At 39.5% G+C, this 22,631-nt stretch overlaps 1 protein-coding gene across 8 annotated transcripts in view; it reads left to right on the top strand.

Annotated features, from left to right (window-relative positions):
- LOC131220892 (probable LRR receptor-like serine/threonine-protein kinase At1g56140) overlaps positions 1-22,631 on the top strand; it is an 83,920-nt gene that overhangs the window by 14,873 nt on the left and 46,416 nt on the right. For 3 of the 8 annotated variants that reach the window (XM_058215799.1, XM_058215794.1, XM_058215801.1), the window contains exons 2-14: positions 2,611-2,776; positions 2,999-3,073; positions 4,371-4,442; positions 8,494-8,565; positions 16,362-16,433; positions 17,286-17,357; positions 17,466-17,537; positions 18,862-18,933; positions 19,002-19,073; positions 19,181-19,252; positions 19,984-20,055; positions 20,225-20,290; positions 20,896-20,958. In XM_058215799.1, the coding sequence (XP_058071782.1) occupies positions 2,611-2,776; positions 2,999-3,073; positions 4,371-4,442; positions 8,494-8,565; positions 16,362-16,433; positions 17,286-17,357; positions 17,466-17,537; positions 18,862-18,933; positions 19,002-19,073; positions 19,181-19,252; positions 19,984-20,055; positions 20,225-20,290; positions 20,896-20,958 (1,018 nt within the window). Of the gene's footprint in view, positions 1-2,610; positions 2,777-2,998; positions 3,074-4,370; positions 4,443-7,855; positions 7,913-8,493; positions 8,566-16,361; positions 16,434-17,285; positions 17,358-17,465; positions 17,538-18,861; positions 18,934-19,001; positions 19,074-19,180; positions 19,253-19,983; positions 20,056-20,224; positions 20,291-20,895; positions 20,959-22,631 lie in introns of those variants that run through there. The other 5 variants (XM_058215796.1, XM_058215795.1, XM_058215797.1 and 2 more) reach the window with 5 other exon arrangements.

Genomic DNA, 22,631 nt, shown 5'->3' with positions numbered 1-22,631 from the left:
AAAAGATTACAAGGTATTTATATGTTACATACCCAATTAGAAACTTGTTCACACCCCAAGTATAGGGGTGCAATGTAGTAATAATCTCGGTAAGATCGAGGTCAAATCCACAGGGACTGAATCTTGTACTTAATCTGAAAGTAACCAGAACTAGAACTAGAATAAGATGTAATCTAAATCAAGAAGAATAAAGGGAATAATTGTGAATTTATTTAACTAAGACTTGTAAAATTCAAAGGTAGGAAACTAAGGTGCCAATGATTCACTTGTAGAGATCAAGGAGATATATGCTTGATTCATGAACACAACTGGACTTAGAGTCCCATCTTCATCCAGTTGGAAGATAATCAATTAAAACACAAATATGAACTTCCTTTGATCCAGTTTTCAAGAGATGAGAGGTATGAGAATTAGAATTGATTCCATCACAAAACTATGCCAATGAGACAAAATAAACAACAGAAATTTATCAATCCACAACCAGTCTAAGAGAATTATGAACGTTAGAAAAGATTCCATCATCCAACCATACCCAGGGGATGATGATGAACAACAGGGTTCCCAAGTTAATAATCTCTATAATGGAAAGAACATACTCAAAGATACCGCAGATCTATTGTAATTTAGGTCACAACAAACCATTAAAAACTAAAAGTATTTCTTTATAATTAAATTAGAATCCACAAGATTTCAATAAAGCATAAATCAAAATAAAGCAACCCTCTCAATCACGCTACAAGCTTCACCTCTTAGCCCTAGCTAAGAGGTTTAGCCTATCATGAACATGATTAAATTGAAATCTCTATAATAAAAAAAACATAAAAGAGCAAAGAAGAGAAAAACTCTTTTTAAAACAGCTTCACTTCATGCTCTCTCTCCTTGTCTTTGCTCACGTCCCAAGATTGAGCCTCCACGGCTGCCTGTCCCAACCTGGATGTTGAATGTCTCTCTCTCTCTCTCTCTCTCTCTCTCTCTCTCTCTCTCTCTCCCTTTCTTCTCCTTTTATTGCTAGCAATGAGACAGCTAGGTCGGTCACTGGCCCTCCTTACGTAGTCCAAATCGCGCACAAACCGGATTTGCATAACTCTATTTTATGCAGCAAAAACACGCGCAACCTGTTGCGTTTGAAGTGAATCTGGGTCGAAGGATCGTCCAGTCCGGTCAATCCGACCACCTTGGAAGGGTTGAAATCCCCTTTTTTAAAAAATTGGACGGTCTGGATCATTGTTTTGATCCATGTTTGGAGAGCCTGTAACGCTAGATCGGGCGGTTTCCTCGGAAGTGCGCAGTCTGCGCAATTCCTCTTGCGTGATGAGTGGTGGGGCACATGATCAGTGTCTAAGGAGAAATCCACTCCGTCCATTGGATGCGCCTTGAAATTATGATCAGAAAGGGATGGTTTTGGATTGCTTTTGATGCGGTTCACCTGATTAACCTTACGGCCATCTGACCTGCGTTTAAATGGTTGAGAACCCATCCTCGCCGAATCTTGGAATTTTGTCACCTAGGATTGGATGAGAGGGATCGTGGGATTCTAATGGACGGTTCGGATCAGACCGTTGAGGCAAGGTGGTGGCCCACTAGAACCCAACCGCAAGCTCTGTTCGCGGGTTTGTGTTGCGTGCGGAAAGAAGAAGAGAAATTTTAAAAAATAAAAATAAAAATTAAAAAAAACTCGGTCAGTGGTCTGTTGACCCGTTTCGCTCTTCTGGTGCACAGCGAGTGTGCGTGCGCTGCGTGCAAATACCACTCAAGGTGGGGTGCATTTGGTGTATATGAGAAATCCGATCTGTCCATCCCTTTAATCATTTAATTTGAGTGGTTGAGAAAAAAATTGAAGCATATTCATAGAACAGGTGGGCCCTCAAATAGCTGATATGTGGGTTGATATGTCTGTTGGGCCACTTTCAGAGGGATCAAAGGGCTGAATTTCGAAGTGTACGGTTAATTTAGGGTTCTCAGGCCACATATAATTTTTAAGCCGAACTGATGTTGGGAACCCTATGATCTTGCATCCAGGATGACTTTTAGGCCACTTGTACTTTAATTACTTGATTTTCTGTGTAAATTCTTTGATCTTGGTCCTTTAAGATCCGTCCCTCGCCTTGGTAATTTTAGTGTGTTAAATCCATATTTTTAATACCATTTTCAGTCAAAGCTCTTTAAATTCACATTGCAACAAAAACACGATTAAAGTAGGATGTTAAGCATTATCATATTCGTAAAATCAAGTAATAATCAGGGTCCAGTATGCAATATTTGACCCTCAACAAAACTAATCCTGCACTTACACATTAAGTCTGGTAAAATCAAGAGACTTTCGGTCAAACAGAATTGAACCATAGTACAAACTTTTGGTCGAATCCAATATGGCCAAAACATCACAGTGAGCAACAGGTCAAAACCTGAATTGGCGGTAGACCGATTTGAAATTCAGTTGGACCAAAACATGGCTTTCTTGCACAAGATTAAAGGCACTCTATCAAAATCATTCGGTAACCTTTCTACCAATGATCATTGGTGCATAATTTTATGATTATATCATGACCGAACACGCGTGTTAACAATCCTAACTACTGACTCTTAAGATGTTTGCTTTGAATGGTGCAGCCGCTATTCTAAATTCCATCTTTCAGCAATGGAACATTTTCGCATCATCTGATTGGAATATAAGTGGGGAACTGTGTAGCGGGTCTGCTCTCACGGGAATGGGCGGATTGTACCTTGGGATCGAATGCCAATGCAACAATGGATCCATCTGTCGCATAACGAAACTGTATGTGTTCTATCACGCATACTATTCATTGATATACACGTAAAACACTCACTCTACAGGTGGGGCCCACTGGATTAGTTCTAAATCAAAGGTGGGCCCATACCGGGCCTGCCTTTTGTTTCTAGCTCATATAAAGAGGAGATTGACTCCCTAAGCCTGCATGCGAATGTTAGGATATGCCCTTGTATAAATTCACTTATTTCTATTTGTTTTGTCCTTCAGGAAAGTCGATAGTCAGATTTCAAGAGGTCACATTATTCCGGAAGCCATTGGGAAACTGACTCATCTCACAGTTCTGTATGGGTTTCTCTACTCTAATTTGTGATTTCCACAAAGAGAACAATTTTGAAACGCTGGCAGAATATGATGGATGATGCACGGGCACTTGGAAATTCAATAAAGTTATGTTTATTTTATTTTTTATCTGACTATTAGATTGGTGGGCATTTATTGGACAGTTAAAAATGAAAATATCCAATAGTCTTATTTCAATAAACAAGTCTCCACAAATAAGATGTTAGGATTGTTCAACCAATCTGATTTTTGGTCGGGTTAGTTTGAGTTGATATGTCACCACCATTTCTAAGTGCCTGTGTATCAAACGTCATATGAAGCGAGGATGTCCAATAAACTCCACTTTCACACAACACCCTTTTCAGGACCAAAGTAACCTTCAACATTGTGGTCTTGGGCCTCAGCCCATCTTAACTATTAAAAAAAAAGGGCTCGACCAGTGGCCCATCTGATGTTCAAGCCCAGCGTTTAGTGAGCAGATGGCCTTTGATCAATATTTGCATGTGCATGCTTGGGCCTACTTTCAGGCCCAAAAAACTAAATGCACTGTGCATGGGCTATAAGATATCTAATATATGACCTTTGCTAAAAGCCCACACACATCCACAAGGCATCTCATCCATATGCTACCTGATACGTGCCAATGTGGCACATGGGTCTGAGATCCACCATCTCTCTCTCTCTCTCTCTCTCTCTCTCTCTCTCTCTCTCTCTCTCTCTCTCAAAATGGTCCATCAGGTTAGTCCTATTATTTCAGGTAAAGCTCCTTTGGTGTCCCACACAGGTGTTTAAGACATCTCATCCATATGCCACCATCTTTTTGCCAACATAGCACACGGACGTGAGATCCAAGCTGTCCGTCCATCGGTTTAGTGCAATTATATTTACATTTTGGCAGAAAATTCAGGCTGGTAAGCTCTTTAGGTGGCCCAGAATTTTAAAAAGAAATGGATGGCTGAAAAGCTTTAGCAAGTTTTTCTAAACGGTTTGGATCAAATGTCCACATGCAAATGCTGGTACGTCTTAACAAGTGCATCTACTGCCTTGTAATTGTGTGCGGCTTAGCAAACCTCTAACAATATATATTCCTTTACTGTTGGATCCGAGGTCTTTAAACATATGGTTTAAAAAGTTAAATTCCTTCATTTTTCAAAGCTTGGATGGTCTGGTTGATGTGATTTTGGGATCATAGCCCGTCCATGGTGGGGTACTGATGGAAAATTGGATCACTTGATCATGGCCATCCTTGGTCCTTTTATGCCTGCTGCCCCAAATTACAAAGTTTGCCCTATATTTGCAGGAATTTGCGTGGAAACTATTTAACAGGTCCCTTGCCTTCGTCTATCGGCAACTTAAGGGCCATGCAGGACTTGTAAGTTATTTAAAAGCTTCTGATATATAAGAAACGAGGTGATGTTGATGACGACCATGATGATGTTGTAGTTGTTGTCAGATATGTTGATGGTCATGTTATATTTGGGATTTGGAAGACTATATATTTAACAATATGTGACGATTAAACAAAATTAAAAATAAATAAATAAAAACTCATTCAACGTGGAAATCAAGGCGTGATTTGGAATTAGTCCGCTCCAAGTTGAATTTACTTTCCTTGGACTACGCCAAGTGCAGGGTCTTGGGCAATAAACTTTAAGAATTTAATGAAAATAACGTACCCTTTTTTGGTTTTCACAGGTTTAGCGTGTCTATTGTTTTTTTTTTTTTTTTGGAGATGTCTTTTAGTTTTCACCAAGTCCACTGTGTCTGCTGTTTTTATTTGAATTGCCATTTTTTAAGTTTTCAACCTATCTTTTAAATTTGGACACGTTTTTTTATTTTATTTTATTTTATTTTTATTTTTATAACTGTGTTTTATAATTATGGAATTCCATCATTCCGATTGGCATCTTCCTAGTAACAGGTGACTTTGAAGTGGTTAGACCCAATGCTTTGGACCCGTTTAAGAGTTTTTGGCAAGAGATGGCAGCACTCATCCGAGGGGCCATTATCTTTTTTTATTTTTTGCTTCTTTCTTATGCCTTTATTTTGTGCGCATCCCTTTTCTTTTCTCATTTTCTCCGTTGGATATACATTTTTTATACAAGAATTTCTCATTCAAGTAGTTGACTTCGGGCTGCTCTACTATAGTGATTGGTACCCATGATAGACTTTGACGTGATTGGTATTGATTGACTCAGGAAGATCTTCACACTTCATTTTAGTGAGGCGGAACTTCTTGGGCAACAGTGTCAGTAGAAGGGAAGAAAACATGGTCACTCCTTTTAGGAACATGGCTTGTCTCTCGTTATGTTATGCACTTCACTTGCTGCTTGTTGGCTCGTTCATTCACTTGCTCATGATCTCACTGCTTCACTAGAAATGACTAGTCGCCTCCTTTCATCCGCCAAAAGATGCTTAGCCAGAAGCGACGAAGGAGGGGGGCTGGGGAAGAAGGCCGATGACTACATGAGGAGTCATGTGATATGATGCCCCTGTGTCAAGGATCAACTTGTCTCTAAGATCATCATACAAGTGTCCAATCATAGACACTGATAACACATCATATGTGATATGATGCCCCTGTGTCAAGGATCCACTTGTCTCTAAGATCATCATACAAGTGTCAAGGATCCACGTTAGTACACACCCATGTCAGTACACACACTCCATGTTAGCCACCCTCGCTAGGGATCGATACCAAGACCTCAAGTGTTGAAACGAGTTATCTCCACTCTGTCTACCGGTAACACATCACATGTGCTTGTCTGTTCATCAGACGTGGTAATGTTGGCCTCTCTGGAAGAAGCCTCTGAGTTTTATTTTTTTATTTTTTTTCGACTTAAGATTTGTACAATCCCTTTTCATGTTCAGTCATCCCATAGTTACAATACTTTAACTTGCCGTTGACCTTACCCTTGGATTTGGATCTCGACCGAGAAGATCCTGTATCTTGCTCAGTATTCTGGCCTCTCGTAAACAATGCATCAATAGAGGCCCCCATGCTACCGTTTTTTCTTTCTCATGGCTTTTCCTTGAAGGGATGAGATAACGGTGTTTAAACTCAGGGATGTATTACTGGTGCATAAGGAGTCCCTAAAAGACTTATATAATGCCGGAAGAGAATTTAGCAAAATACATGCCTGATCCTCGTCTTTGACCATTTCCTCCATGTTTAGCAACTTACAAATCAACTTATTAAAATTACTGATGTGGGCTTCCACATCTCCAACCTCAGTCATTCTGAAGTTAAATAAATGCAACTTTAAGTGTAGGCGATTTTCAAGGGACTTTTTAGCATAAATGTCCTCTAACTTTGCCCACATATCTGCTGTGGTTTTCTCCCTCATAACATTGTAGAGAAGCTCATTCATTAGATATAATTGGATAGATGATTTGACCTTCTTATCAAGAGTCTTTTAATCATCATTACTCATAAATGGTTGTTGCTCCTCAACAGCCCCATCTTCTCCTTGCGTAGTTAACAAGGCAATCAATTTAACCTTCAATAATTTAAAATTATTTTTTCTTGAGTATTTCTCAATATCATACTTAGTATTTCCCATTGATGCCAATCCTTTAAATTCAAGCCTGCGCCCCAACGTTAGCTCTGATACCACTTGTTGGGGGGACCACTGAAGCACACAGAGATGAATCTAGGATAGCAATCCAATAACACCATAGAAACACAGAGAACACAACAATTTAACGTGGAAAAATCTTTTCAAGAAAAAATCACGGCACAAAACAACAGATGAACAGTATGAAAGAAAAAATTACAAAGAGAAAGATCTTACCCGATTCAAACAACCTTGAATCTCACCCTTGCTAAACCCTTTGAAATGCTAGGACGACTTAGAAACCCTTAAAATACCTCCCAATCCCATTTACATCCATATATATATCCTTGGAAAGAATCCCAAACAAAATCAGAAACAAATCGCGCAAATTCGCGGCTCTACAAAAAGTCTGCGCAGAATCTGTCAATGACATTGAAATTATTTCTTTGATAGCATCGAAATAACACCTTAATTATCCAGAGACAAAACATGATTTTTTAAAAATTCTCGATGGCATCGAACATTTATTGACGGCATCGAAAGGTGTCCAGTTAGTCCGGCGACCAACCGAAGAAAATCTGAAAAATATCAATGGGATCGAGAATTGTTCAATGCCATCGAAGGTTACATTGAACAGATTGTTGATAGCATCGATGGGCCCAATAACAGACTCAATTTAAGACATCTATTACAACGAAAGAGCCAACTGGGCATCCTTGATCTAACTTTACTTTGTCAATCAATGAACTTTCTTAAAACTGGTGCCCTTGTGGCGTGGAGGAGATTGCCAAGACAAAATCTCTTCAAGCTCTTAAAACACCCCTCAACTCTCACAAATCTCTTTTAAGCCAACCCGAGCCTTTTCCAGCAAGGCCAAGTGTTGCAAATGAGGGAGAGGAGCTGAAATTTTATAGAGGTGACCGGTGGAATTCAAATTCCTACTAGTGTTGACGTGTCATAATTTTACGTATTTTGAGATCCTTTGGGTGATAAGAGTTGTTCACACACTGATAGGTGGACTTTTTCACCAACAGGAATTTGATTTCCGCTTGTACTTCTTCACATTTAGAGGTATTTTTGCCACCCCAGTTGACACTGGGTCGTCCTAGCAAATCCTAGTGGTGCCACATCATTGGTGGAAATGTCATTTGGCCCATCTGGACGGTCAGCAGTCTCTGAGAGGTCTTGAGAATCTTCTCTATTCATTCCATTCAAGTCTGTAGTGGATCAGAGGTCAATTCTTAGGTTCAACTAAAATCTTTCTGAATAGTTTCCCTCGTTCTAGGTGGGGTGTCTACAAACTCACGTAGTATAAAAGTAAGAAAAAAAGTCTATCATTTTCCAGTAAGCTGAGACCACCCAGGTTTCCATGTTTATGGAAATACCATGGAATCTATTTAGTGAGCTAATGCATTATTTGAAAAAACTACAAACACTGCCTACATGACTTTTTCTTAAGGTTAATGGATAATCGAAACTGCCCCTCTTGTTACCACTGTACGCACGTGGATGTGCCATAGTCCTGTAAGTTACACTAAATGGATAATTCTTATATTTCGATGTGTACAGATACATATAGACGATTGAATTGACAACTTTCAATTGTGGATGTTCTACACCACAAAATGGTCAGGATTCTCTTTTTAGTGCAATTATCGGGTCTTTCCCATGATCAGTGACACCCAAAATATAAACGGTTCCAATCGTCAAAGCATCCCTCTACGTACGTGGGTCCCATGAAGTATGTGCCCAAGTTAATACACAACCAAACAAACATGTTTCTAATTCCTTGCTTGAATCTTGTGATCTATGTCGTTAACGTACATTCATATTGATATTTTATTTATTTATTTATTTATTTTTCAGGAATCTTAATACCAATTTGTTGTCTGGAAGCATCCCAAAGGAACTTGGAAATCTTAGAAATCTAACTTCCTTGTAAGATATCCTTTATTTCTTAATCTAAATATATAATTAATTTTGTTATTTAACTTTTAATTAATTTAATTGAGTATGTTGTCTATTACGATTGCAAGGAGTTTTTTATAATCGCCTGATCGTGATCGAATGAGCTGTCACACTTGTAGGTCTGGATTGCCACTCTGGACCGAACAGTGTGGCACCCAACAACTTGCCAATCAAAACCGTCATTTTTGTTTAGTTTGCACACCCTAAACCATTGTTGCAATAGTAGGTGATTGCATTGGAATTTGTTTTCCCAGTGTTGGAACTCAAGATCGTCAGTATATGTGGCCCCTTGGAGCCCATGTGCGGAGATGGTCCGTGGTTAGACCTCTATCTTCACGATGCCATTATAAATTGTTGGACATAAGCCACTGGGGTCCACTGGCGGGCAATCACTAGTGGGTGGGTTTGACGAGGTTTAGTCTCTTTTTTATAATCATTTTTTTTTCTTTGGTTTGAAGTTAAATTATAAATGCAATTTTAAATGAAAATTTAAATGATGAGATAATGATAGAATAATTTTTTATGTCATCTAAACTCTCCATCCTTCCTTATATATGGAAAGAGGTTATCTCCTGCGTGAAAAAATCAAGCAACAACGAGAGTAAGAGAAGCGGACATAGCGACGAAGCTGACTTTGGTCCTAAGAACTGCTTCAGACATCAAGACGGTAGAACAACTGAATTACGCCGAGAGCAGGCACCCACAACTTCCCAAACCCTGCTACACAGCTGACAGCCACGTATCATCAAGCCGCTAGCCACAGAAAAACTGCATTGCACATCACCCATCGGACTCAACCAACTGCCATCAACCACCAGCCTGGTAGCGCACACCCAAGCAAACAACAACCCAGCCAAAACACTACTAGCATCAGCCATCCACAACAATGGAATCAGAATAGCCATCCAATCATGCGACCCCACTAGCAAAGGCTATAGCTGAAGCCTCTTCTGTATCATCGGACAAGCCTCTTTAGCTCTAGATACCAGCCAACTGAAATCTACACATCAAAAGTCAAGCAAACACTACAAGCCAACCGCATGACTCCCCCACATCCAACGGCTGATGAGAAGAATGCAATCCACCTTTATTTATTTATTTATTTACAAAACAGATCCTATAGCTAGAAAGAACTGGAGCTGGCACGGCTGCGAAACACTCTCTGGCCATAAGAACTGCTACTAACAATTAGACCAGTAGAACATCTGACGACGCCAAGACTAAGCACCACACCCAGAATTGCCAAATAGCAGCCCACCATGCACAAAACGACCCTAGCCACAGAAGGCTGCAACTCACCTCTACCAAAAACTGAAACAGTAGGAACCCACCAGCAGCCATACTGCAATCGACGAAGACAAACCCAGCCAGGACTGAGGAAACAAATACCAACTGCAGTCGTGGAAAAATGGAAACAAACCGCCACCCACAAAGCTCCATGAGTGACAGCAGAAGCTGAGACTGGACAGCACCCCAGAGAGCCTTCAACACGCTGCCAAACCTCCACCCTAGAAAGCCTCTGCTAAAGAAAAAGACACACCCTGCTGAACCCCAACAGAGCAAACTCCTAGCCAGACCAACAGAGAATCCCACAACGAAGTAGCCAGGCCAAACACCGACGAAGCAGGTGAGCACTAGTAGATCAGACAGAGCACTTCCCTGCAGCAGAAACCAATTCCTCAGAAAAAAGAAGGCAGAAGCTATCTGGGCATTCCCTTAGAGGCTTGTCTGATTGCGCCCAGGCCAACTTTGTCGAGGAAGAGAAGACCCCTAATATGGGAGGGTAGGAGCGACGGATGACGAACGAGAACTACCCTAGAGATCGCTCCCCTAATAGGCCATCTCATCTGCTGGAGCATTTCCTTCCCTCAGGACATGACCAAATCTGAACTGGCCCTTCCCCTTTAGCTTGTCAATTCTAGACAGCCAATATTTGCAGATCCAAGCTGGATTAGAATCCCTGTTCAACAAATCTACCACCTGCTTAGAATCCGATTTGATTTCGACCTTGGATAATCCCAGACTAAGGCAGTGATGCAAACCATCGAATACCGCATGGAGCTCGGCTTTGGTGTTTGAACCCACCCTGTATCCTGCCGAGAATCCAAAAATAAAGCTCCCATCTTCTCCTCTGCATATACCTCCACCTGACCAACCAGGGTTGCCCTTTGCAGATCCGTCTACGTTCAAACTATCTCCGGCTTCTTCCATTTCACCAGCACCGCTGACTGACAAGGCCCCGGGGAAGCCAAGATTCCCAGCTCCGAAAGCGTCGACTGAGAGGATAAGGATAGATTCGGAGAATAGAGGCCCTTAGTTGTCATGGAGAGTCCCCATTTCACCTTAGCAATCGTGTTAGGGGCTAAGATGAGCTTTCCGTCGAACTTTGTAGAATTTCTAGATATCCATATCTCCCAGAAGATGAGACTGGGCAGCAAGCCCCGAAGAACCGCCAAGCCGCTTCTGGGGTTGGTGCTGGACCACCATTGGCTCATTTTGCCATCCACTGACGCAACCCTTGCTGCAGATAAACCGAACACAGCCCCAAAATAGTTCCAGACCGAGGCCGCGAGCTTGCCGGAAAGGAAAAGGTGGGAGATGGATTCTTCTAACGGATGTTGATCATGGCCATCGTCACAATAGACACATCTGGATGCAAGCTGAATGACACGAGATTGGATGGAGCTCTCAACCGGAAGAGTGCTTTTACTCAGTCTCCACAAAAAAGAACAAGAAAAAAGAAAGAGAGTTTTTGAGGCAATTTTGAGTGCCACACCCATTTTGTCCAGCCCTTGCACAACCTACAAACTTTGAGAAAATCCCAAGTTGATTTAACTATGAATCTGCCCAAAGGATCCAAAGGCCAAATCCAGGAGTCCGGTTCATCCAATAAACAGAAACCCATTTGAAAAATGATGTTGATAACATCCTGGAGAAGATAGTTGAAAATTGAGGAAGGAGGACGAGGACCATTTTGACCTAGGAAATCACGAACCTGAAGCGATCGAATCGACTCTCGGATTGGCAAGTCTGACAAATTAACCAGAGGGCCCAGCCTTGAAGTGATCGAATCGACTCTGGGATTGGTGGGTTTGACAAATTAACTAGAGGGCCCAGCCTTGACCAGTTGGCCTACCAAAGGTTGCAGAACCCGTGGCTAATCAGCTGATGCGCTTTGACCTCTAAATTAGGAAAAAGAGGTCTAATGTTTTTCCATAACGGGGAAGCAAAAGAAGAGGGGCGGCCCGACCCTGTTAAGGAAAGGTCTTCTTTGTATTTGGCTCTAGCAAAAGATGCCCACAAACTATCTTCTTTGCCATATTTAGCTGCTCAAGCCATTTTTGCACGAAGAGCTTTCATTACCTATTTCAAATTGCAGATCCCCGGTCCACCTTCAGACTTAGGTCTTGGAATCTCTTTCCAACTAGTCCAATGAAGCTTTTTCTTTCTATCAGCCTAGCCCCATAGGAAATTTGCAAATCTCTTCTCCAGGTCTACCAGGACAAGGACCGGAATCTGGTAGGTGGCCATGGAATGGATCAGGATACTCCCTAAGACGTGCTGGACCAGGATAGATCTACCAGCTTAAGATAAACACCTGGCCTTCCAGCCGCTGATTTGCACTTCAATTTTATCTACCAAAGGCTGAAAATGACCTCTAGTAACACTAACTTAAATTAGCGGGACCCCCAAGTAAATGGGCCTGCTTCCGCCCTTGGATATCCCCAGGGTCCTCTCTATGGCTTTAACCCTTGCATGAGACAATTTTTTATATATGCGAGCATTGTGTATATGGTAAACATTCAAGATTATTTTTTAAGTCTAGTAAACATGGATCTAAGGGTGTCTTTGATTATGTGCATTCTGATGTATGGGGGCCGTCGCACGTGGTTTCCGTTGGAGGGTCGTCATACTTTGTTACATTCATTGATGATTACTCCTAAAAAGTTTGGATTTTTTTTTATGAAACATAAATTCGAGATTTTCACCAATTTCAAACAATAAAAGGTCATGGTGGAAAAACAAACAGGGCGAAAGGTGAAAGTTTCAAGGACTGATAATGGTGGTTAATTTACTTCTACTAAATTTAATCAATTTTGTAATGATGAATAGATCATAAGACACAACACAGTGCACCACATACCCAAGCAAAATGGTATGGCTGAGCGGATGAATCAGACTCTTTTGTAGAGAGCCCGATGCATGATTAATAATGCTGGGTTGGGCAAGGACCTATGGATTGAAGTTATTAACACTACCTGCTATTTGGTGAATTAGTCTCCTTTTATGACTATCGAATGTAAAATTCTAGAGAAAATATGGAGTAGTAAAAAAGTAGACTACTCGAGATTGGGTATATTTGGTTGTGAGGCTTACTCTCATGTATTATCAGTTAAGAGAGATAACTAGAACAAAAAGCTAAAAAGTATATTTTTGTTGACTATGGTGTTGGTGTGAAGGATTACAAATTATATGACACAATCACACATAAAATCATCACTAGCCGTGACGTCAAATTCGACGAAGGCTCCCTATTCTGTAAAAATGATCAAGAGGAGCAAAAAGAACTAGAAAGGTTGGTCGTGGACATTTAGGTTGACACAGGTGATACTCAAGCTGAGATAGATGTGTAGAGAGAGGTACAGGAAGAGGTGGAGCAACCACTTAGAAGGAATCTACCACAAGATCGGAGGTTATTGGCGAGATACATGGACGATTCTAATATCGCATATGCCCTTATTACCAATGAGGTGGATCCATTTACTTTTTAGGAGGCTCTTAATGAGCCTAATGCAAAAAAGTAGAAGGTGGGAATGAACGATGAAATAGACTCCTTATATAAGAATGAGACATGTGAGTTGTTGGAGCTTCTAGTGGGCTGAAAAACGATCGGGTGCAAGTAGATCTTCAAGAAGAAACATGATATATACAAAGTAAAGTTAGTAGAAAAGGGTTACACTCAGAAAGAAGGAATCAACTTCACAGAGATATTCGCGCCGATAGTTAGTAAGTGTTTATTATATTTGTATTGGCACTGGTTGCCAAATATTATCTAGAGTTAGAATAGATGGACGTGAAGACTGCATTCCTGCATAGGGAATTGGAAGAACAGATCTACATGAAGCAACTAAATCGCTACGAACTTATATGGGCAGAGAATAAGGTTTGCAGGTTAATGATGTTGTTGTACAATCTAAAACATTCGCCTAGGCAGTGGTATAAAAAATTTGATTCTTTCATGTTGAGTAAGAAATTTACTAGGAGTGAAAATGATTGCTATATCTATTATAAGACATTAAGTGATAGCAAGTTCATCATCCTTGTATTATATATTAATGACATGTTGATCACCAATCATAACATGTCTGAAATCGACATACCAAATATTCAGTTATCAGGGATATTCGTGATGAAAGATATTAGGGATACAAAGAGGGTTCTTGGTATAGATATTCATAGAGACAGAAAAAAGAGCCGGATTTTGTTATTACATGAAGAATACATTGAGAAGGTATTGATCAAGTATGAGATGGACAAGGCAAAGCCAGTGAGCATTCCCCACATGGCTCACTTCAAGCTTTTTTCAAAATAATGTCCTAAATCAAATGAGAAAAAACAGAATGTGTCATGTGCCTTATTAGAATGTTGTGGGCAGTTTAATGTATGTCATAGTCTGTAGGAGATAGAATATTTCATAAGCAGTTGGTGTTGTGAGTAGATGCATGTCAAACCCCGATAAGCAACACTGGGAAGTGGCGAAATGACTATTTCGATACATTCGAGGTACAAAAGACTACGTCTTAGCTTTTGAAAAGAAATGGGCAAAATTTGTAGGGTATGTGGATTCAGACTACGCAGGCAGTGTGCATTTCAGAAAATCGATTTCAGGTTATTCATTTGAATTAGCAGGTGGAGCACGCAGTTGGATGTCGAAGCTTCAGTCTGTGGTGACTCTTTCCACAACAGAAGTAGAGTATATGACAGTGACAAAAGCATTTAAGGAAGGTGATTGGTTGAGAGACATGATCGATAAATTGGTTGGGACTTCAGCAGGAGACCGTGCTGGTTAATTATGATAGCGAGAGTGCTATAAATTTGGCTAAAAATTCTGTTTATCATTCTTATACTAAACACATTTATGTTCTTCACTATTTTATCCGACAGGTGCTTATGAAAGGAGGCGTGAATATAGATAAGATTCATACTAGTGTGAATCCGACGGACATGCTTACCAAGGTGGTTCTCATAGAAAAGTTCAAATTCTGTGCAACTTCTCTGGGCTTGATGAATGCGTAAAATGAGGGCAGAGTGTGCACGAGAAGTGATGATGAAATTGTGAACCAAGGCAGAGATGAGAGAAAAGGACAAGTAGCTACATTTAATGATTGAAGAGATGATGGAGATTGTTGAATAGGTGTCTTAAATCTATAAATTCAGCAGTATGTCAATGACAGGTTCAATGTCATCGAAGTTGGCTCGATGCCTTCGAAATTGTCCAGATTTTCTCCAGTTGGTTGTTGGACTGACTAGGTGTTTTTTCGATATTATCGAAGATGGCTCGATGTAATCGAAGAAAATCTGAATTCCATGTTTTGTCTTTGGATCGTTTTGGTATTAGTTCAATGCCATCGAAGTGGCTTCAATGACATCAAATGTTAAGTTTCAATGACATCGAAGTGTGTTCGATGTCATCGATAGTTTCACACAGATATTCGCAGAGTTACGATTTTGCGGGATTTGTTTCCTATTTTGATTGTGATTCTTCCAAAAGCTATATATTTGGGTATAATCAGGATTGGGAGGTATCCAAGGCTTACTAATTTGTTTTAGGGTTTTAAGGATGTAGGTCGGGTTGATTTGAGGTTGTTCGGGTTGGGTAATCTCTCTACTCATGTAACTTTTTTCTTTCATAGTTATATCTGTTGTCGTGCCATGAATTTTTCCTGCAAGGGTTTTTCCATGTTAAATTTAGGTGTGTTTGCATTGTGCTTATTTGGTGTGATTGGAGTACTCCACTTGATTCACCTCTGTATGCTTTCGTGGTCCCCCAACAATAAATTATAATTTGAAGCCATTTATACTGTACAATAAGAGGGGTGATTAGACCCATCCGCTTTAATAATAGTTAGGTGGACTGTTCATCCTTGACTTTGTGGAAGTTGCATATTGTGTAGACCGTTAGATCTTAAGGGTTCACTCTTCCGCACATACTTTCATAAATGAGCTATAGTGATGTAATCATTTAAAAAAAAATGAACTTAACCTATTTATTCATATTTGAGCTTTTATTCATTCATATTTGAGCTTTTAAAAATGATCATTTCAATGTTATAAGTTCATCGAGACATAACATCTTTAAATGCTTTACTGAGTCGCGTGTTTAGGTAAACCTTAGTCACATGATGAGCTGATGAATGGTCAAGTACGCACATGGGACGCATTCCTGATTTTCTGACATCCCCATAGTGACATTGCAGGTGGGTATTTGACCAATTATCTTGTCTCTGGTTTTGGAATGTGACTCAGTTCCATATCAAAACTGAGTCAGTTTGTTTGAAACGAGTCAAAGCCTAAAAACAGGCCACTTAAAATGCGTGAAATGGGCATTGACTGGGATCATTCAAGACCAAAGTTGAGTCAACCCAGACAAGTCAGCTCAGTTTCATATGATAGTTGAAACCACTGAGACTACATGACATTTTTAGTCGTTCAACTCTGCATTTATCACCTTGGTTAAATTATTATGATTTTCTATTCTTTTGCAGGAGCTTGGGCACCAATAGTTTCAATGGGTCACTCCCTCCAGAGATGGGGAATTTGGTAAACTTGCAAGGACTGTAAGTTCTTAATCATATCTTTAATCTAGTGTATGACATAGCATGTCTACATGAGCAAGATCCACTCAATTCATTAGGTGGGCCTCCGTGTTGATAACCTAGCCAAAATAAAAAATAAAAGAATGGCTGATCAACTCATCAGGTGGGCCACAATGTACATTGTTAATGAAAAACTAAAGAAAGTTGTTTTAACCATCTACTTATTTAGTACACAGTCGTGTTATTGGGTTTTCAATCTTGCTCCACACATTTAGACATGTAGAGGATTGGGTACAATTGATTCAAACAGCGTTAAAGCTAATCTAAAAACATAATTTGGATGGTGCAAGCAATTTTTCGTTATTTCCTGTAGAGTCATAGCACAGGGAATGCATATGGATGGTGAAAGCTATTTTGCTTGATTTTGCATTGGCCCACATCCAGTATAAAGCTAGATACTTCAATGGTCCGACCCTTTATATCTGATTGTTGTATCAAAGCATTGTCTGGTATCTGGGCATCATGATAAACATGGAACTGTATACGGCTAAATGATCACAATCAAATTGGATTTTAAAGTGATCAAACAGTCAGGCCCACCAACCACTGAAAATTGATTTCATAAGTGAATTTAGCTAGTTTAATCTATCTTCTTTAAGTTTACTAGATGTGTAGTAAATGAACTGTAAAAACAAATTTGATGATGAACCTAGATTACCATTGGTGCGCCCAACTGTCTGATCACCATCATGGTCTGATCTGATGGTTGTAGGTCCACTATACACTAATAACCTGTTACAAACTATTGACTAGGGTTTTTTTTTTTGGGTGTGATCAATTTCCAACCGCATTTGTTCATATAAACTTCAATAGTTTCTTGGACAGTATCGGTGTGAGTGGTCCTATTCCTTCAACATTTGCCAATCTAGTAAACTTGGAGACACTGTAAGTAGACTCTCTCTCTCTCTCTCTCTCTCTTGATTTGCTTCCAAGCAATGAAAATATCATCAACCTGAATGTTATTTTACATTGTAAAGCATGTTGTGATCTCAGGTGGGTCTTTGATAATGAGCACACGGGCACCATACCTGACTTCATAGGGAATTGGAGCAAGCTAAAATTTTTGTAAGCTAATATAATGAGATTTTCTCTTTCCTTGCTCAATTGAATCTTTTCTTATTTATGGGTTAGGGTTGTCAACAAACCGGTTATATATTAGCCTGAAAGTTCGGCCTGGCCCTGGACTGTGGCTTGTGCAAGGCCTCGATAGTTGTTGAACATGGGTCTGGGCTTGGCTAGCTTACTTATCAATTCTAAAATTCAGGCTGGGGCTGCCAACCATGATTGTAAAATTGGTTTTGGATTGGAACTCATCTAGAGATTGAAACTGGTATAACTCACCCTGACTCGTTCCAACTCAGTTTGGTTTCTTAGAGTGATTCTCCCAATGACTTGTATTGTTCTAATTCCAAATGTGTGGTGGACGCTTTTAATGGTAAATCCTCGCCTGCGTGGAAATGGAGATACTGGTGGACTAAGATTAACAACTTGAAGGTTAGGGGTAATTTTTTCATCACCTTTATTCCTCGGGAAGGTAACGGTACCGCGGATGGCCTGGCAAAGTTCGCGGCAAGGCACCAGCAGCAATCTACTTTTCTTTCAGTCTCTGTCCTTCCTTTTGGTGTTAGTGGCTCTTTTAGACTAGACAAAATGGGGTTGGGCTCAATTAGAGTGTCCTAAGGTTCGGTTTTCTCAGGGTTTTTGGCCCTCCTGGCTAATTTTTTGTCCCAGGAAGGCCCTTTTGCTGTAAATCTTTTACTGAATATAAATATATACACCCTGTTTATTAAAAGAAAAAAAGAAAAAAAAGCTGGAGTTGACTTGATATTGGATGATATTTAGAACCATGCAACAAGTAGCTAGGCTGATTGATGCAGCCGCCTGCAATTCATATCAGTCCTCTCTGGTGCGACCCACTCTGGATCATCGACGATTGGAGTCCTACTTGAAGTCCCTTGTAGTAATCTTAATTAGTTTTACCAAAATAATAAATTCTTATCTCATTAGGATGGAAAGAGGTATTAGGATTCTTGTCTTTATTTTTAAGCTCTATAAATGGGTGTAATCTCTAAATTGCTAGTAGTTATTTTTGAATTAATTTTCATGTTATCCTGAAATTCCAACAATGCCATGTCACCTCGCTGAGTTGCCTTGGCTATCTATTGTTGAGACACTTGCAGGATATCCAGTTATCCCCTTTTGAATCACAGTTTGCAAACGTGGCCACGCTGACTTCCAACAGCTTCACTGTTGCCCGTACATGTTGTCATTTCGACCCAAATGGACCATTTCACCTATATATCAGGCTCATGACTGGCCCATTAAGTTTTCCTTGGTAGCATTGATTGATTGTTCGCTTGACAATTTTAACTAGCGAATGCTTATGTAGGTATTTGCATGGGAATGCTTTTCAAGGTCCAATACCTTCCAGTCTTTCCAGTTTAGCATCCCTAACTGATTTGTAAGTATTTTTGTTTATTTGTCAATTATCATTGCAATTGTTTAATTGACTATCCAATGATTGCATAGGCGAATTGGTGAAATAATGAGCGGAACCTCATCTTTGGCATTTATCAAGGGCATGAGGAGCTTAAACACTTTGTAAGTAATTAATCATGATACCTATCTATGTATTAATGCTAATTTTCTAATTTATCATTGTTGTTCTTGTCATTGTGATATAATCAAAATATTTCTTTTTTTTGGAGAATCTTGAGAAACAGTAAGATATCAGACACAATTCCATTCAACATTGGAGAGTACCGATCGTTACAATATCTGTAAGTTGTTCACATCACAATCTCTTATGTTGGTGCAGGGATTGGGCCTAGGGTTGTCAATGAGCTAGACCGGGCTGGGGTTTATGCTTACCTCGCCTCAACCCAAATTTCACTAGGCTAGCACAAGCCTGGATCATGTTCAAAAACAAAGAAAAAAAAAAAGAACAAAGAAAAAAAAGAAAGGGGTGATGCATGCACTTGGTGTACGGGGTAAATTTCACATAAACACCAAGGTGGAGCTTACCTGAGCTGTGGACCTTTTCCCTTCCATTCATTTATTTATTACCAATCATTTATCACCACTAAGAAGAATAATTTTTTACCACTTACAAAGTGATTGTATCATCCAACTGGTTGGACTTGATATACATGTATGTGTGTGTAGGCCCAGGACGGAATAGTCCAAGCCCAGCCCAAAATTGTTAGGCTTTCATACCTAAGCCTAAGTCCATATGGGCATAGAAAGCGTGCCCAAACATTGCTTAAAAATCTGTGCCCGTGGGCTGCACCAACCCATTGATGACCTTAGTTGGGTCATGCCAGCGGCAGTGCAGCCCACCTCCAGGGTATTGGCTGATGCTGGGCATCAACAGAAAAATTGTAATACATGGGTCTGACCCAGCCGATTTATTCTTTGGGCCTGAGCATAGGCCTAGGCCATGGATTAGGCCACTGCCATAAAAATGAAGTTCAACTACATTTGGTTAATGTTTTATTTTAATTGTTTTTAGGGATTTGAGCTTTAACAATTTAACTGGTGAAATTCCAAGTTCACTGTTCAATATGAGCACGCTTTTAAACTTGTAAGAGTCAAACTCCTTCTATGCTTAAGCTGTTTTAGTGCTGATCCTAGTAATTCTCTCTTCACTTTTCCTTGTTTTTCATTCTCATATTATGAAATATAACATCTTTTAAGTGTTATTAATTTGATGTTGCATTTTCTTTTATTTTTTTGGGTTTCTCTTTCTGCAGGTTTCTTGGAAACAATAACCTATCTGGTAGCCTTCCTTCTAGGAAAAGCTCATCCCTCAAGACCATGCAAGTTCATCTGACTTAATTATAATGAATTGTAACCAAAATTGCATTTTTCTCACTTTGCCGCCTTTGGATGTGTTATTGAATTGGATTGCAATAACTAGTTCGATAAAGTGGAACTCGTCAAACTACAATTACCATCTATGGTGTTCATATTGAGAGAATCCGCTCCAAATTGCAATTAAGTTTCTTTCGAGTTAGATGGACTTCATTTGCAATTTGAGGGTCACTTCCTAAGATACATAACACTACAACTACAATGTGGCCTTTTCCTTTCTATTGGGCTGATTACTGCAAGTCAATTCAATTGTACAACCAAAGGCATCCTTAGATATTGTCCAGGATTGCTTTTATATTTTTGTTTCTTTTCTTTTATAGCTCGGCATAAAAGATTGAGTTGTAAATATTCAATTGATTCATTATGTCTATCTTGATGTTCCTCTTCTACAAAAGTAAATGGAACTTTATGTTCTTTAATTAGAACGCCGTTTGGTATCTGATAAAAGGATAATCTTATATCTAACATATTTGGTTGGTTCTGGCTCTGTTGCTAACTTGCATTAAATGTATGTTAATTCATTTTCTTATATGTTGTGTTGTGTCGGCAGAGATTTATCATACAATCAATTATCAGGAAGCTTTCCCTCTTGGATTACACAAGGCTTGCAACTGTATGTCCTAAAGAAGCACAAAGTTTTCCATTTTCATCTTCATTTCTCTAGTGATCAAACAATTCATTATATGCATTAAGGGTGCATTGGATGTCCTGTTGAATTGAATTGCAATTAGTTTAGTAGAGAAGAAAATGACCAAATTGTAGTCACCTCAATATTCAGAATGAGGAAGTAGTCAAATTGCATTTACATGTTTTCAATTTCAACTTTAAGTAACTTAATTGCAATTTGTAGGCCACTACCTCAATATGAATATAGAGGAAGGTGATAGAATTTGGTCATTTCCACTTCACAGAACTAGTAATTCTTGCAATTTGATTCAATAGAGCATCCAAACGCAAGATAGGACAACACCCCTCTTTATTTCTTCTTATGATATATGAATGTGATTTTGGATTAGATTAATACCTGCTCTGATACTTTTCAAGGTTGTTAACCATGACTAGTTAATCTATGTGCACCAGAAGTCACAATATTATGTTTTTTTTTTTCATATTCTAAAAAGTGTTATAGTGGTTTTCAAATTGAGAAAAGAGCATAAGTGTGCAAGATCAGGGACATTCATCAAGAGTGCCCGACCTTGAACATGCCCTTGGTAAAAATCAAATTGCCCCGCGTGCATCATAAGGGCCAATGTGGATGAACAGAAATGACAGTTAGGAAAAGATAATAGATGCTATGTATTCAACAGAACATGAATGTAAAGTGCTGAAGTGGTTAACTGAACGTGAACGTAGCACAGGTGTGCAAGATTAGGGAATTTTTTCATGAGGGTCTCCTACCTTGATTATGACCTGGGTAAAAATCAAGCTGGTTCATGTATCTTGCTGGCCACTGTATGTATGGGGGCAAATGGGTTGGGTTAAGGGGTCCCAGACCCGACCATGTAATACTCATATCAGAACTTGGGTGCCATACCCAACCCATTACATTTCGGGTTGGGTCTAGGTTGGTTCCAAGTCCCAAAACTCCAACACGTTTATTTGTTCAGAATGAGAGAATAGAGGAAACAAAGAGGGCTAAATCATAAACAAGGATGCTATGGGATATAAAAGCATAGAAAAAGGAAGAAAAGAAAAGAAGAAAGAGAAAGAAGATAAGAGGAGAAGACATGAAAGAAATCTCTTTACAAAAAAAAAAATAAAAAAAAAAGGAAATAAAAAAAAAGAAGAAGATAAGAGGAGAAGGTTCAGAGAATAGAGGGACCCAAATTAGGGTTGACGCCCCTACTCCAAATCTTTTATATTAATTAATTTTTATAATGACAAGAGGACACTTGATACCAAAAGTAAGAACCCATCATATCTTGAACCAATATTAACAGTAAGGCATGGAAACAAAACCAAAAAGGCTCCACGCCTCACCCATTTAATAATGTGGGTCAAACTTTTTGGCCCAGACCTGCTCTATGGATCCAAATTTTAGACCCAGACGTCCTACTTAACCCGATCCATTTGCACCCTAATGTATGAGTAAAAATGCTATCTATTCAACTTACATGTGCATAACACCTAATGAGATAAGAAATTAGATGCCTGGGCCAAGGCATGCTATCAATGGTCCCCATCTAATGAGTGAAAATGATCTCTTGTACATGCACCACGCCAGAACATGCACTCTGAATCTCCTCTTCAATCTCTCCTTTTGTGTATAGCCTCGTCATTTCTCTT

Source organism: Magnolia sinica, chromosome 12 (genome assembly GCF_029962835.1).
Source record: "Magnolia sinica isolate HGM2019 chromosome 12, MsV1, whole genome shotgun sequence".
Classification (NCBI taxonomy): Eukaryota; Viridiplantae; Streptophyta; class Magnoliopsida; order Magnoliales; family Magnoliaceae; genus Magnolia; species Magnolia sinica.
Note: the sequence above shows the minus strand (reverse complement) of the source record. Positions and strands in the feature narration are given on the sequence as shown.